This window comes from Physeter macrocephalus, chromosome 9, assembly GCF_002837175.3.
Source record: "Physeter macrocephalus isolate SW-GA chromosome 9, ASM283717v5, whole genome shotgun sequence".
Lineage (NCBI taxonomy): Eukaryota > Metazoa > Chordata > Mammalia > Artiodactyla > Physeteridae > Physeter > Physeter macrocephalus.
In genome coordinates this window covers 4342251-4359369 of record NC_041222.1, presented here as the reverse complement: position 1 = coordinate 4359369, position 17119 = coordinate 4342251, and the positions used below count along the sequence as shown (strand labels likewise).

At 49.1% G+C, this 17119-nt stretch overlaps 1 protein-coding gene across 17 annotated transcripts in view; it reads left to right on the top strand.

The window, feature by feature from the left end:
• Nucleotides 1-17119, top strand: part of TTLL11 (tubulin tyrosine ligase like 11) — a 197239-nt gene that overhangs the window by 130050 nt on the left and 50070 nt on the right. For 15 of the 17 annotated variants that reach the window (XM_055086987.1, XM_028493556.2, XM_028493555.2 and 12 more), the window contains 2 exons: nt 1738-1989; nt 9210-9316. In XM_055086987.1, coding sequence (XP_054942962.1) covers nt 1738-1989; nt 9210-9316 — 359 coding nt within the window. Of the gene's footprint in view, nt 1-1737; nt 1990-9209; nt 9317-9398; nt 9861-17119 lie in introns of those variants that run through there. The other 2 variants (XM_028493563.2, XM_028493564.2) reach the window with 2 other exon arrangements.

Below are 17119 nucleotides of genomic sequence, written 5' to 3'. Positions count from 1 at the left end.
GTCAGGAGGTTTCCTGTGAGCTAAACAAAGGTATTTTACCTTAACACTCATCACATGGTAGGCAGGGTACACAGAGTCGGCCATTATGTATCATTTAGGCTTGTAGGCAACATCCCTTTAGGATTAACTTGTAGCAAAAGCAAGAGAACACAAAGGTTAAAGTAAAAGTAACAGAGTCAATGTGGAGTCAGATGTGTTGTTCCCTATTACAAGGGTTCTGTCTCTGGAATGGACGCACAGGTGGAAAGGGTTACGCCTGGCCCCTCATCCGCTGCGGGCAGGACAAGAGACAGGAAAGCAAGGTGAGCCGCAGGTGCAGAGACAGGCAGGGAGTGTGGAAGGGGGCTGGGCGTCCAGCAAGCACAGGTCTCTATGTCCAGGCCAGGCCATGACTGGGGCGGCAGCAGAGGTCAAGGCCTTGAAGGGTACAGTGTGTCCAAGGCAATGACAAGAAATAAGGAGGGCAGGGCTTCCCTGGTGGCGCAGGGGTTGAGAGTCCGCCTGCCGATGCAGGGGACGCGGCTTCGCGCCCCGGTCCGGGAGGATCCCGCGTGCCGCGGAGCGGCTGGGCCCGCGAGCCGTGGCCGCTGAGCATGCGCGTCCGGAGCCTGTGCTCCGCGACGGGGGAGGAAGGGCCTTGCGTGCCAGAGGGAGGAGTATGGGCTTTATCACGTAGGCACTCAGCAAGCACAAAGAACTGTAGGAAGTGAGCATCCCAACCAGGTCTGCTTTAAAAGGGCACCTCAGGTGCCGTGTGGAGGACGGGTCTGTGGATGGGAAAGGCCGGAGGCAGGAGACCCCATTGTTAGAGTGCAGGAGAGAGCAGGCAAGGCCAGGGCAGGGGGAGAGTGGAGCGGGTTCCAGGGAACCCTAAGGATGCTGTGGAGACAGAGGGAGAGGAGGGGTTGGCGTTTATTCAGATGTTTCCTGCTTGGGTCACGGACAGATGGTGGTGACATTCGAGGAGACAGGGAGTGTGGGTTTGGGGTGAGGGGAAATGCTCATGTCATTGTGAGGTTACCTGTGGGTCATCCTGGAGGGTGAACAGGTGATAGCTGGATCTGTGTGTCTGGAGGTGAGAAGAACATTCCAGCTGGAGGTGCATATCTGAGAGTTAGTGGCTGTGAGCTTTCTCAAGTATCAGGATAATTTCAGAATAAAATATCCAGACTAAGGAATCACAACAGTACGATCATTTTTTTTTGTACGAGTTCCAAATAAGAAAATAGTTAAGCCAAAAAATCCAATTGTGCCTATTCCTAGAATTGGGTAACTGCTGTATCTTTGCACATTGTTCATTGAACCGTCTGTGGCTTCTTGCCAGCCCTCAATGAGATTTTTATATTTCTTAATTATTCAATTACTACCCATAAGTAGGAGTTTGAAATCAAACCCAGACTGCTTCATAATAGAGTATTCTCTTCAGTCATGAGTACAGAAAAGGAAATTGTCCATATTGGGAAGCCAGGATGGTAGAACGGAGGAAGTGTAAGTCTCTAGTCCCGGCTCTGTCCTGGGTTCAAGTTCTGGCTTTGCCATGCCCTAGACGTGTGACCTTGGGCATGTCACTTCTTTGAGGTCAGTTCTCTGGTTTGTACATTAAGAATAGTAATAATACACCCCCCTGCAGGTTGCTATAAATCTAAAGGAAAGGAGAATTTGCAAGGGAAAGCAATCTGTGTGCTGTAAAGCCTGCTCTAAATGTTGGTTCTGTCGTTAACTCCTTGTGTGCTGCAGGTCTCAGCAGCTTGGGAAGCCGTTAGCCTCAAAGGAAGAGCCTCCTGACAGTGATCTGGCCAGTGCCTCGGCAGGCGGCGCCAGTCCCGAAGGCCATCTGCCCTCCATCTGCCTCAAGCAGGTGTTCCCCAAGTATGCAAAGCAGTTCAACTACCTGCGCCTGGTGGACAGGATGGCAAACCTGTTTATCCGGTTCCTGGGTATCAAGGGGACAATGAAGTTGGGACCAACAGGCTTTCGTACCTTCATAAGGTCAGTGAGACCACCTCCTCTGGCTCAGGATTCCGGCAGGGTGGAGACCAGCCCCACATCTGGCTGGTCCCGTCTCTCTGACTGCACCTGGGAGAATCTGTGATGCCAGATCACGGCCCCACTTGGGGTTGGATTGGCCCAGCAGCTGGCAGTGGGCCTGGCACATAGTAGACTCTTGTTTGTTGAATGAATTAGTGAATGTTATGGATGTGACGGTATTCACAACATTATGCTTGTGGTTAGAAAACAATTCTGCGCTACCTTGAGCTAGGTCCTTATTCATATATGAATAATTGCCCCTTGGTCTCAGACAGACCTCGTGCTTCTAAAACTGGGATGATGTTCTCCCAGTGGTACGTGGCTGAGTGCTGAGCTTTTATGAAGCCACAGCAGAGAAACAAGCCACATCTTCCAAAGTGTCAATTTCAGGAGAGAAAAGTTAAATAATTCAGTTGATAAATAATTTAATACATTTGTTCTAATATAAAAATAATGTGGTTATATTATAGAGTATAATACAAAATTTGCATGAATTTTAAAGATAAAACATGAGACAAAGAAATTGTGTTTTTGCCACAGCCTATAAAATAAGCCATTGCCACTTAATCTCCCGAGATTATTCATTAACTTGCCTCTACCCTCTGGGATACTTTGGGGCAGTACAGGAGCACTTACTAGCTGTGTGACCTTGGGGAAGTTAATGACAGTCTCTGAACCTCAGTGGTCCTATAAAATGGAGATGAAACTATCAATACCCAAGGACTGTATGTTATACACCTCAGAGGAACTACCTGCCAGCATCCCATGTTGCTATTGTTTTCCTTATCATCGGTTTTAATATTTCTATCTGGCAACACAAAGTCACCCTGTTCATAGTTTTTTTCATGAAAGCAAATAATTAGAAGTCTTGAATTGGAAACCATTTGTCATATGCTTTTCTGCATATGACAGATTTTGTCATATAAATCATAAATTTATAAAATTTATAAATGAATTTTATAAATTCTAACTCTAGTGCTCTGATACTCCTGATAGGATGGCATGAAGAAGTATCAGCAGGAATTTTTGCCATCTCAGTAAACCTGAAGTCATATTTGCACCGTGATTTTGAGAGGGGCTTTGTGTTAGTTTCAGGGGAAAAGAAAACCCCATGGAAAGAGCACAAGCTTTGGGGTTTGGCTTCAGAGCCAAGCACATTACTTAACAGCTGTGTGGCTTTGGGCAAATTCCTTATCTTCTCTGAGTCTCAGTTCCCTCATCTGTAAAATAGGAATAATCTCTCCCACCTTGCAGGATTGTTATGAGGTTGGGACATAATATATCATAAAGGATCTGGCCCACTGCCTAGTTTACGGGAGCTGTTTGTGAAATGGGAGTCTTTTGTTATTATTTCCGTGAGGCAGAGGGAAGTTTCAAGAAAGTCAACAGGTACATGTTATTTCCCTGAGAAAACTACCTAACGTGATACCCTCTGACTCATTTAAGAATTGCATTTGACTTGTAGGAATAGATACCCATCTATAAATGGTTTAAAGAGTAAAATTAATTTTTTTCTCATATAACAGGAAGTTTGGCAGTGAGGCTTCTAGGGCTGGTTAATGACTCCACAATGTGACCAACTCCCCAATTTCTGTCTTTGTGCTTACCCACCCTGAGCATGTGCGTCAAGCTTCAGGGTTGTCTTATGGTCACAAGATGGCTGTTCAAAATCCAGCCATTGTGGTCAAGTTCCAGGCAGGAAAAAGGAAGAAGGAAGGAAGAGCAAAGGACGTTGGTCAGATGCTTCCTTTTAACTCCTAATACAATTCTACTAAAATGTAAGAGAGAGCGAGAGATTTGAAAAAAAAAAAAAATTACATATCACAAGAATCACAATCTCTTTTGCCTGAGGATGGGGTGGGGGGAGGGTGCAGGCAGGAAGGATAAACAAACCAGTGGGTGGGGTCTAGAAGAATGAGGCGGGCGGGGCTGTGGCAAAAAGAAAGGTTGTTGCCGGGCTAGTATTACCGAAGCTTTTGATTTTTCAAGAGAAGCTAGAAATATTGATTTTTACGTAAAATATCAATGCATGTATATACTGAATGTTGGCGATTCAGAAAATAATTCTGGGTTCAATCAAAGCATGGCGGCCCATAGAGTCCACCGGAGTGTTACCTCTGGTGTGAGAGGCTGAGGTACATATTAAGAGGACTGGTATGTTCATATACAATCTTGAAAAGAAAATTCCTGAAAAGAATTGAGAATGGTTCTAGCAAAGAAGATTCTTAAAATGCACTCAGGCTGAAACTGGATGATGTCAAAAATATTGCTACAAATCTGGTTCTGTGTGAGAGGCTTTATGATTTTTCCACCACTTTGTTCTCTATAATTCAGAGTGTTTTGCGTGAAAAACCCATCTTTGTGACGTTAGCGACTATTAGGTCCTGCAGCCGTCATTCCCAACCTGTGGCTGAGTACTGTTAGTGGGAGCGATGGTGACCGTGACAAGTGACAGTGTCTTCAGGGAGGGAAGAGGCAGCCGGATCTGAAGGACCCAGACTGTGAGCCCCTCTCCCCTCCCTCTGTACCCACCCAGCAAGTGTCCTGAGTAATTAAGGATGCAGGAAGAAATGGAGAAAACATTGCACAACTGTTAATAGATTTCTCCTTTTAAAATGTACCAAGACATCCCAACAGCAACTTTGTTGTAAAAGATGATCTTCTCTGCTTTCAGATTTATATCTGAATGTGTTCCGTCTTGCCGGCTAAATTTAACAGCATGCGTTTTCTCTTGCTAACAACTATTCTCTCTCTGCTTTCCACTTCAGTTTAAATTTCGCTTCATTATGAATTAATAATATTTATGCCATATGTTAAATCAAACCAAGTGCTCTTCTCTGGGGCACTGTGCCAGAGACATATTTGCTGGCTAGAGACCCTCCCTTCTGAGCTCCCACGCAAACGGCAGAAGTTGAACTTGACTTTCGTCTGTCCTACCCACTCTTTCTCTCCAGGTTCCTTGAAGAGAACTGGAGGGAACAAAATAATAAACATTCCGATTGAATTTATTTTCAGTGACCACCTCTCATAATGTGCTGCATAGATCAGCAGTTTTAGGAGTGAATTATGCTAATGCCAGTCTGGCCATATTCTATTTTTCTTTTCCACCAAGAAATGAGAAATAATGAACTGTCATCCTCTCATCTAGATTTAACTCTATCTAACCAGCTTGTCGTGTCATTTCCTCAGGAGGCATATAACAGTAGCACGTATTACCATGAATTAAGCACCTCTTTTCTCTCTCTTTTTTTTTAATTCATAATAACTGCTGAGGTGTGGAGACATCTCTTTCTCTGAGAAATAGAAATTATCTGCTTCTTCAGTTTGATAGCTTTCTCGAGGGAAATGCATTTTTGTTATTTTCCTTCCATCGGATTCTTAATTTGGGAGGATTTCTATGTAATTCACTAAGAACCTGTTTTCTGAACGTGTCCTACATCAGAATTTGACATCAACTGGCACGTGCTGCATTTTCCATTTCCGCAGCCTGAAGATTAAACGGTTTGCCAAAACCGGGGTTTATTTCTAGAAAATGGAGGCAGCTTCCCCACACCTCGAGTGTTTGCTTCATGCTGGGCCATTCCACTTGGAGATCCCCACCCGTGTCCTGTACGGTTTCTAATCCTGGTCTCCTTCTAAATTAGAGAACGGTTTTCTCTTTTTCCTTTTTTTCCCCCTTCCACTCCCTTTTCCCACAAGGAGATATTAATATGCTTCATAATGGGCAGCTGTGGGGTGTCATTCTCTGAGAGGCAGCATGGAGCGTTAGAATTTTCTGGAATGGAAGTGTCAGGGGCCCTGCCTCCCCCTCTGTCATTAACTCTTCAGTGACTTTGAAACTTCCCCTGTTCTGTGATGATCTCTTTCCAGTAATATCACAAGATTTTTATGCCTGGGATATCAATAGCCTTTAAAAATAGAAACATTATAAACCGAAGTTGTCTTTCCCTCCCCCTGCAGATGTTTAGAGGGTGGGTTGGTTTTTTTCTTTTTTAAACAAATATTGATTATTTGTTAGCTTTCACCTTACAGAAACCTCTCCAGGAAAAATAAGCTTCTTTTCTTTCACAGAGAAGGATGAACACAAAAGAAATTCTATAAATAGGATTTTATGGAGTGGAAGAAGTTGGTTTCTAAATTTCCCATGAGATGTCACCAGTTGTTGAGAGAAAATGGGGATGATAATTTCAAATCTTTCTAATCTCAGGCTCCTAATGAACTTGAATGATTTGTGATTCTCTCCATCCTACGTGCCCATATTCTTTTGATTCTGAAAACAAACAAACAAAACAAAACCTTTCTTTAAACTGGTTCTACATCATGGAGGAAGGCTGGGAGCTGTCATATGTGCCAGGCACCGAGCTAGTCCTCAAAATAGCTTTATATGGCGAGTCGCCTTCTCCTCATACAAATAAGGACATTTAGATTGCAGAGAATGTCAATGGCCTACTCAAGGTCACATAGCAGAGTCAAGATTCAAACTCATGTGCCTTTGACTCCAAAGCTCATTTTTTCCATGTACGTTTCTAGCCTATCCTTTCTGCGGAATCTTTCTGGCTTCTCATGTTACCATATTTCTTGGACTTCTCTTCCACTGAAGAATTTATCCTATCACTAGTCAGTCATTTGTAGAACTGCATCCCAGAGCATAAGGGAAAACTGTTCAAACGGCGAAGAGCTACCAAGGCCTCATGTTTTTACCCCAGATTCTGAGATCATTTCTACCCGCCGAGAGCCGCATCCAAGACTGATCTGGATCCCAGCGTCACTTACTGGGCCCAGAATACCACTTACACATAGTGCACACAAAACAAATTCTATATTGAGTGGGTGGATGGATGAAAAGTTCACTCCAAAATCTTAACCCTTGGAGACATTCCCTGTTTGAGTCCATTAAGAATGTTTGGTGACTATGGGGATGAACCTAGGAAAACCTGTCTCCAAGTGACCCTGGTGTCTTACCCCCCAAGCTTCCCAACAGGGCCTCTCTAGAGGCTCCAGACTTTCTGGCTTACCTGAGACTTTGTCTCTTGAATCTTGGGTTCTTCCTGAAGCTCTGGGCTGGGCCACCTCACCATTTCTCCCCAAAGTTCCCAAGTCCACTACTCTATCCTCCAGGGGAGGCCTGGATGTGAATCCCAGCCGTGTGATCTTGGGAAAGCCATGTCCCTTCTCTTGAGTCTCAGCTTACCCATCATTGAAATGGGCCTAAGAACACCTCCCTCATAAAGTGGTTATAAAGATCCAGAGAGCTAATGGGCAGGAAAGGGCCTGGCATACAGATGGTGCCCACGAAGTGCCTACAGAATCAAAATTCTTTTAAAGCATTTCCTGTCCACGGCAGCCAGCACAGATCCCTCCTTCCCCTGCCCCAGTAGCAAATGTCACCATCGACTGTGTTTGCAGGTATCACTAGGGAGGGTAAGTTACTTTTGGAAAAGGGATAAATGGAGAATCCTCTTTGGTAAATTATGACTCCTACTAAAGGTTTGACACGTCTAATTTCTACCTGTCAGGAACAAAATAACTATATACCAGTGGTCAGTTTGGTTTCCCTTTTTATCCTCCATTAACCCACGGAGCAAGCTAGGCAGAGCTCCTGTCCTGTGGGGAGCAAGTGGTCCAGAGGACACGGATACGATAATTCGAGAAAACCCGTAGCCACTCCTAATGAAGCTTTGGAAATGAACAGTACAGGTTGTTAGAATATACCTTGGGAGAGACTGGAGCGGGTCCCCAGCAGGACCCAATGGAGACAGCCATCCCGGTGACGGGTGACATGAAAAGCTCCGCGTCCACTGACATGTTGTTACTGAGGCTCAGTAACTGTGCTGATGTGCTTTGAAGTCTGCCACTGTGACTTGTGATTGAAATACAGAGCCGGAGCCCAGGAGGAAGCAGGATGTGAATTGATGGCCTGAGGAATACAGGCAGGGAAGAAAGGAAAGAAGGGAGGGAGGGAGGGAGGGAGGGAGGATGCTGTCATATAAGGAGCACCAGCCTCGTCCAGGCACCGTGCTGGGCACACGTGGGCACATGTCAGGGGTGTGCATGGGTTTGGAGAGGGGCCTCTGGAATGCCCAAATCCTGCTTGCCAATCAACCCCCGGCCTCTCGGGTTCCTAAGGGAGCTATTCACGCAAGGGATGATGACAAATGGGAAACCGAAGAACCACTTTATCATAGCTGGGGCGACGGATGTGGACACATTTGGAAAGTTGAAAGCAGCATGCGGTGTAGTTCAGCCAAGCAGACGGCTGGCCCCAGGGTCTAGCTTTCGGGATTCCCAGGGCAAATCCAGCCTGTCTTGGGACTCGCCTCCCCAGCAGGATCTGGCTCAGGAGGGAAGTGCCTCTGGACCAGCTGAGGGCTGCCTGCATTCTGAACAGAGAGCCTAAATTCTTTTATCCAGACACTCTGCGATTAGCAAGCCCCATTTCTCCAGAATGGACAGGGCCTTCACTGAAAGGTCAGCCTCAGGCAGCCTCTGAAGGGGCCTAGATGGCTGTAGCTCTGAGAGGAAGAGGGAAAGTAGAGAGAGATCAGGAAGGGAACCAGCGGTTGTCGTGGCCCAACCAGGTGCCAGGGCCTTGGGATGCCCTACCTCATCTCCTATTCACGACAGCCGTGTGGGCGGGTGTTATTATCTTCATTTAAGAGACCAGCAAATAGAGGCACCGAAGATTTAAGTAAATGGTCCACAGCCATACAGCTAGAAAAAGCAGCAGGGCCAGGATTTCAGTCCCGGTCCGTCTGAGGCCCAAATCATGCTCTTTTCAGCATGTCTGCCCACCTTTCCAGACCACAGTGACTGTAATAAAGACTGCCTGTTTTATAGGTCAGGAAACTGAGGCTCAAGAAGGGGAAATAGTTTAATCAGAGCCATCTGCTTCTAAGTGGTAGAGCCAGGTTCAACTCAAGACTTGCCATCCTAAAGTGCCTCATCCTCCCAGCCCTTTAGAGCCCTAATGAACCACATTACAGGAACCCACAGGATCTGACCTCAGCTCACATTTTCAGCCTCCTCTCCCGTGGTTCCCTGCCATTCACCCTTCCCTAGTTCCAGCCGTGGGGAGGGAGGGCCTTCCAGGCGGGGAACACAGCCCGGGCAAAGGCACAGAAGCCAGATAGGACAGGACGGGTCAGATCTGGCAGTGACGTGTCCTTTCCTGTCTTCTGCAGGAACTGCAAGCTCAGCAGTGGCAGCTTGTCCATGGCCGCCGTGGACATCCTCTACATTGACATCACGAGGAGATGGAACTCCATGACCGTGGTCCACCAGGATTCAGGTACCTGATGACTGGCCTCTGCCATGCCCTGTGGGAGGACAGAGAGGGATGGGTGGTACATTATCTGTTTCTTCTTGTTAAGGGTCAAGGTGGGGGAAGGAGGAAGGTCATCCTGTTGTTACCAAACCAAACTTGGGTCTGTTCGCCCGCGTGCAGTAAAGCCAATCTACTTACTCGGAGCTGTGGCGAAGGAAAGGGCAGCATTTATTGCAGGGCCAAGCAAGGAGTCCAGGCAGCTCAAAAGGCCCGAGCTCCCCACTGGCTTTCAGGGAAAGGTTTTTAAAGACAGGGTGAGGGAGAGGGCTGTGGGGTGTGTGATCAGCTCGTGGACGTTCTTCTGATTGGCTGGCGGTGAGGTCATCGGGAGTCAACAGCATCAACCTTCTGGTTCCAACCCGTCTGGGGTCTACGTGCTCGTGGGCAGCACGCAGTTAACTTCTTCCACCTGGCGGGGGCTTCAGTATCTGCAAAACAGCTCAAAGGACGTGGCTCAGAATGTCACCTATAGCCCTTGAGGAGGCAATAAAGGTCCTTGACTTTGTTTAATGGCTAAATTATTATTATTTTGTCTGGCTTGACTGTTTTCCTTTGTTTCTGCATTTTCTCACTTCTCTGATGAAATTTATTCTTTGGAGCTTGGGGAAGGCCTCGGAAGCTAAAGTTTTTCTACAGACAAAAAGCAGGTGGAGGACAGGGGGTGGAGGGGTAGGGTCTGTCCTGGGAAGGCTTGCTTACACTATCAGCTCTAGACATCACTGGCGGGATGGAGCTGAGTTTGAATTCAGGAGCACTGTCCTGACTTCTGCTCCCAAGGCTGTGCCCACCCAAATCCTAATTCCACTGCTGGAATCCTTTGCCTAAAGCTTTGGTTCCGTTTATGTCGGAAACAGTCACTTATTCGTTGGTTGGTTCATCCCTCGCCACACATTTCCTGGGCATAAGCGGGGCCAGGGCCCGGATAGACTGGAGCGAACAGCACTTGGTTCAGGCCCAGGAGGAACTGGCTCTAGAGTTGGGAGGCAGATGAGAACATAGCAGTAGCCAGTGCGATGCGTGCTAGGACGGAGGGAAGCACAGAGAGGCTGTCAGGAAGCTCAGCAGAGGAGTTCCTGAGCAAGGGGGGGCCCAAGGAAGACTTCCTGCAGAAGCCGAGTGGGATCAGCCGAGGGACAGGGTGGCACACACCCCCTCCTTCAGGGCTGTTTGCCTGGTCTAGGCAGAGACACACGTGAAAGGCTCAGGTCACCCCAAGTAGCCTGGAGGGTCTGCAGCAAAGAGGGAAAGGAGAAGAGGCAGAGATGGGGTTGCAGGAGCTGTCGAGGCCTTGAGCGCCACGCGAAAGAGCTTGATCTTGATCCCCTAGATCACGTGGGGCCGGTGAAGGATTCAGTAAGAAGGATCCACCTTCGGTGGATGAATTTCTGATCCTTTTCCTCCCAGAGGGGGTTTTTCTAAAAAGCCATAATAACCATACCTGACATTTGTCCAGCTCATCACAAAATTACAGCGGGCTCTCATGCATATTTCCTCATTAAACGTCTCTGCTGTGAACCAGTGCGGTAGGTATTAACGTTCGCATTTCACAGCCGAGTAAACTGCAGCTCAGGTGATGGCAAGGGGGCCACCCTCCACTCGGCTGCCTCCTTGCAAAAAGGACACACAAAGAGGGGGCGCCTCAGGGAGCAGTCTTCTCCTGCGATAGGGTGGCGAGGACCTGAAGTCAGGGGCGTTGGGGGAGACCCAGCTTAGAACTGACGATGCCACTCCCTATGATGTAAGCGCGAGAAGCCATTTCGCCTCGTCCTGTCCATTTCCTCCTCCGTAAAGGGTGCCACCAGCGACACCAGCTCTCCGGGGTGCCCTGTGTCGGAGGGTCTGAAAGCCTGTGGGGCCCTCGTGGACAGTTCATCTTATCAGTGGGCTCCCCTTGGGGAGAATCCTGAGCAGGGTGCTCCCTGCCAGATCCTGCCCCGCACCCCGGGTCTGCCCTGGGCTAGAGCTCCCTGACCACAAGGACCAGCAGCCCTTCCTGCAGGTGCCAGGACTTGGGCATCGTTTGCTAAGTGGTTTCACGTTTGATAATGAGGCTTCCAGCTGCCAGTCTTGGGTGTTTCCTACGTGCTGAGCACACTGCCCGGCACTTGACACGTGCAGCATGGGCTAGAATCCTCCCAGAGGCGGACACGATTATCTCTTTCCTACAGAGAAGGACATTGAGGCTCAGAGGCACGGCTGGTGGGTAAGGCTTTAACACCAAGCTGCCACCCTCCCCTGCCGGTTGCTTCCTCCTGCTATTGGTCCCAGAGTAAGATGACCACCCAGCTCCCTACTGCTCCCCTTTCTTAAATTCCAAAGCAGAACTCAGGGCACACTAATACTCACTGATTCGACAAGGCGAGAGCTCCTATCACATCTCCGCCGTCGGAGCTCCCTTCCATCCTTCCCTGGCAACCAGGAGAGGCTGGAGATGGAACGTCTTAGAAGTAGGCAGATGAATTATCATCTCCAGGACGGAGGGCGCTCATGTGACAGTTGAGCCGCCTGCTTTCTGCTGACACCTTCAGAAAGTGAAGACGTGTTTGCTCTGTGAGCCGAATGCGGGGTGTCGTTGCAGGAGCCTGTGGAGGGGGCCAGATGAGGGGGCAGGGGTGGCAGTGGAATTATTAAATATTGAAATTGATCAGGAGTAGCAGCAGGCAGATATTTATCATGTTTTATTGCTTCGAGCTAGCATTGCCATCTGGCCCCGTTGTTAACTCTTGAGTAACTTTGCATGTTTTGTTTGCCTCTTAAATTTGCTCCCCAGCAGCGGGATCCACAGGGGCTGCCCACAGTACAGGCTCGGGTGAGGTTTTCTGGGGTCTGCAGCGTCTCTCTGTCTGCTGACCAAGCTAAGGAGATGAGAAACATACTTATTTTTAGAACATACAGATGCGCAGATCTGGGATCTTCCAGGCCTTTCCGCCCTGCCTCAGCCCCTGAATGTGTGCAATAACAATCCTTAGTAGTAACTGCAGTTTTGAGAGCACCTCCAACGTACAAATAGCACTGCTAATTCTCACACCAGACCTTCGAGGTGGCTGATCGGATCCCATTTTACAGAGCAGGATTCTGAGGTTTCCAAGAGCAAAAGTGACTTGTCTGAAATCCCAAAGCCACGAGTAGCAGAAGCTGCATCTGCACTCAAGCCTCCAGCCTCCTGGCCCAGGACGCTGCCCCCAGCCCAGGACCACACCGAGCGGGTTTGTTCTTCTGAGTGACGGGGAGGGGATGGGGCTCGTGAGGCAGGGAGGCGAGAGGTCAGTTCACAGAGCACAAGGAAGGCAGAAGAACTGGAGCGGGAGGGAGGTGGTGCCTCGTCCACGCACCTGTCTCCCTTCCTCCTCCGAGCTTATACTCCTCTTCTCCTGTTTCCATCACTCCTGAAAGGAAATAATAGCGTCCAGGGTGGGGGGTCGTATAGGCAGTGAGGGCTGGGCATTAAAGCCAGGAATGAGAAGGCTGTCTGTGTCCGTGGGCTCAGGGGCCACTGCTGTCTTAGCTGGTGCAGGCCGGGGCCCAGATGCCTCCTGAGAAGGCTGCTCGAGCACCTCTGATTCTCAAGGAGAAGGAGTTTCTGAAGCCAGCCGCGTGCTCAGGACCATTCAGGAAGCTACTGGATGTCAGAAGAAGTAAAGGCCTGGTCGGAGGTGTGGGTCCACGTGAGCTGGGGCAGCTTTACCTGCCCTAGAGCTGCTGTGGGGCTGGCAAGAAAGAAGTCAGAAGAGGGGCAGAACATGCGCTCTCAGTCTCAAAGGGCACGCGCTCACTCGTTCGTTCACTCATTCATTCATTCAACAGACAGGTAGTGAATGTGTTACCAGGTATTGGGCCCTACTGGAATATAGAGAGAAATTATTTTACAGACCCTATGCTCAAGGGGAAAAAAAAAATAATAGAGATTACGTACTGAACATTTACTACGTGACAGAAATCAAAGATGCTTGTTATGAATTGCTTCATTTAACTCTCACGCAGCCCTGTGAGATAAGGCTGGCTATTCCCATTTGACAGATGAGAAAGCTGAGGCTCAAAGGGGTGAATTTAAGCAAGCGTGTCCAGTCTTACAATGGGGATCCTGGGATCTGAACCAAGAACAGCCTGCCTTCAGAGCTCATCCTTGGCCCTTCCATTACACCCAGCGTCTCCAGCCACACAAATGAAAAGGATGCACAGTTGACCGTTGTGACAGGGGGTGGCCAGAGCCCCCATGGGGGAAGCAACAAAGGAAGGAGCCGTGCGGGTGAGGAGAGAACACAAGCAAAGCACTTAGCAGGGTGGGCGACCCAGAAAAGGTGCTCGCTACTCGTTCTGTATCCCCGAGGGCCCGGCACGTCGACCAGAGCGCACAAAAGCATCTCACTTGGTGCCCAGTGAATGTTCGATGAGCAGACCAATGCCAGTATAAAAAAATGTCCCCCATCCCCAAAGCAGGGCCTTCTGAGTGTGAGAACCATGGCTTATACTAGCGGTGGTCTATAGGGGTCTCCCCCTGCTTTCCTATTGTCCAGTGTAAAATGCCAGTCCATTTGAATAAGACCATCACCCCGACCCAAACCCCAGTGTGTCCAAGTGCTGATGCACCTTTCCTTTCTGGAAGCCGGCCCAGACCTTCCTTCCGCCCTAATGAGACTTTGGTACCCACCAAGGGGCTTAACCAGATTCCCGACGCTCAAGACCCTTATGAACCTTTATTTGACCTGCATGAGGAGACCCTGCTGCTGAAACGGAGAAGAAAAAGTGGTGTTTAAAAAGACTAGAGAAGACAAAAAAAAAAACAGTAAGAAAAAGCGTACATATTATGAAATCTAAATCTCAGACCATCCTTATAAATAGGCTCGTTATTGATTGCTTTTTTAAATTGGACCTCAGGTGCACAGAACTGGGTTAATCATAATCCTTGGTTCGTGAGACACTTCCATCCTGGTCCATGCATAGCCTGCTCTATTTAGTTAGCTTTCTGAATTCGTTATTTTTAATAATGGAATAAGCATCCACACACTCCCGTGACCCAATGCAAAAGCTGGGACTCGACGATCACACACGTTTAACACATGGCTCTCCCCCAAACCCAGCCCATTTCCCACCTCTCTCCACCTGCGGAGCCCTCAGCTGCATCCCATATGCCCATCGCTCCCTAAATAGACCGTCTTCCTCTCTTAAAATGCCAATGACTCCTTAGGAGCTTGGTGGAATTTCGTGATATGCAGTCTCACACTCTGCAGCAGGCCAGTGTAATTGTCAATTGTCATTTAAAAAAGAAAAAAAGATTTCAGTTTCCAATTCTAGAATTTCTAGCAGAGCACAGAAATCTAAAAAAGAAAAATCTATAAAAGAATTTCTAGCAGAGCACAGAAATCTGTTTGTGTTATCAGCAAACTTGGGCTGTAGTAGCCCTCTCACTGCCCAGAACCAAACGAAGAAACACACTTGTCAGTGAAGAGGCAGTTATGTTATGTAAATTGCACTCACGAACAATTCCTTATCATTGAGACTTTGCTCTCTACTCTTCCCAGAGGGGAATTCACTTCTCTGTGGCGGGAGACTAGGACAGCATCAAGATTAGGCAATAAAAGGCAGTATCACTGGCATCATCTGTGAGAGACAGACATTTCACTTGCAAAGGGAACACTTGAGCCCAGCATCTAGGTGTCTGGACCATCTAACCCACAACCGACAGCTAGGGGCTTCAGAACAGCTTTGTTCACTTCTCAGCCAGATTTTTTGCTGTTTTAAAATATAAACTAGAGGTCCTCCCAGTAAGCAATGGAAACACGATGGCAAAGCAAGAAAGAAAATGGACTGGAGAGTCTTTCCCACCCACGTGAGCACACATGCGACACCCACGTATGCGTGTTCGGCCCACACCTTGCTTGCAGAGGAAAAATCAGGGTGGCATAGTTTAATGTCTTATATGTGCTGTAGACTCTGGCCAAAATAAGAAACATTTCTTCCACTGCTTGAAGAACTCCTGAGCTACATGCCCGCCTTCGTGGGGCTGCCTGGGTTTGACTGGCAGTTTAACCAAAGCCACGGGCTCTGGGATCAGACAAACCTGGCTTCAAATCGGAGACCGGTAAATTGCAAGCTGTGTAGTCTCTGCAGGTTATGTAACTTCCTCGGAGCCTCACATTCATCTTCTGAAAAGGGGAGATAATAATGGTGCCCACTTCATAAGAACATTGATGTGGCTGAAATGGGACAAAGCAGAAAGTTCTCGGAGCAGGGTCTGAGTAGGAAATGCTCAGTAAACAGGGGCTTCTTCTATTGACATCACCTGGCTCTGACTGCACCCCTCTCCCGGGACATGCTTCCTGGGTACCTACTCGTGCCAGGCGCTCTGCAGGTGCTGGGAACAGACAGGAAGAAACGTCTGCCTGGAGACACTCGCAGCCTGTGGGAGGGATGGGATGTGGTGGCAGCAGGCCTTCCCTTGGAGCCGACAGAGTGCCAGGGCCTCCCCTCCTTTCCCTGCAAGACGGCCCTCACCCGCCTTTGGCCCGGGTGGCTGCTATCAACAGACCAGTGCCTGGCTGTCCCATCCTCACCGCCCTGCCTCTTTGTCCTACACAGCACTGTTGGAGCGTTGGCTGGGAAGAGGAACCCGTGTGTCCAACTCAAGGAAAGTAGGGGCGGGGGGTGGATACTGTGATGCTGGGGACCTTTAGCAAGAAATGCAGCACTGCCAGCTTCAGGGCCGCCGGGCCTGGAGAGTCAGGGCCAGTTTCTCTCCACGTGTGCCACGGTCTCCAAAGACCAGCTTTCCGCTCTCCTCTGCACGTCTGCTCTCACACCGTGGCTGCTCCTGCCCTTGGCTGGCCGCAGCGGCCTCCAGCCCTCCTCCTGGATCACCTCTCAACCCGGAGTCCACCATCAGCCGCCTGCAGTCGCCGGTCTCACGACTACAACTCCAGGGGAGCGAGTGAGAACCCTTCCCCCTGTGCGGCCACCCCTCCGGTCACTAGCCCCACGCTCACTCGTTCCAGCCAAGGTGGCCGGCCACTTCGGAGGACCTCCATCGGGGCCATTTGCCTCTGCCTGAAGCCCCCACCCCTCACACACCACTGCCCAGGCCCTCCTCGCAAGGCACCGCCCTCAGGCTGGGCCAGGTCTCCCTTCCCACGGGCTCCAGCAGCATCCAGCCCTGCTCCTCGCCAACACCGATCACAGCGCGAAGTAAACACTGTGGAATGAGTGTGTGGCATCTGCCCCTTGAGCTAGACTAACCTCCATGCCGCCAAGCTGTTCCTGCCTTAACGAAGCCTAGCTCTGTGCCTGGCACATAGTCGGTGCCCAGCAAACGTGTGCGGGATGGACGAGGGACGGGACCCTGACGATCAGCTGACATCTGTGGGTGTCTGAGTCTCGTTACTGTCTCTCACCAAATTTCCTCAGTCGCCTTATGCAAATCATCTGCCTCCTCTACTTTCCTCAGCTAGAATGAGCCCCAGCTGAAATGTATGTGGTTAACAACGTACTGAAATATTTAAAAGTATTTTTACTTGGAAGGTTTAGCGAAGCCTCACTTATGCATATACATGGATGGCCCCCTCCCTCCTCGGTACAGGAGGCGGGTTTCACGCGGTGCCTCGCACCGTGTCTGGCACGAGCGATGTTCTTCAGCCTTGAAATTATCTCAAAGTCAGATGGGCCTCCCTGGATGTGTGCCCTACACGCTTACAAAATAGTCAGTGTCAGAATTATTTTTAATAAAAGCAAGTGAGCCAACAGAAATGCCAGCTCGCCCTCCCTGCACAGACGCTT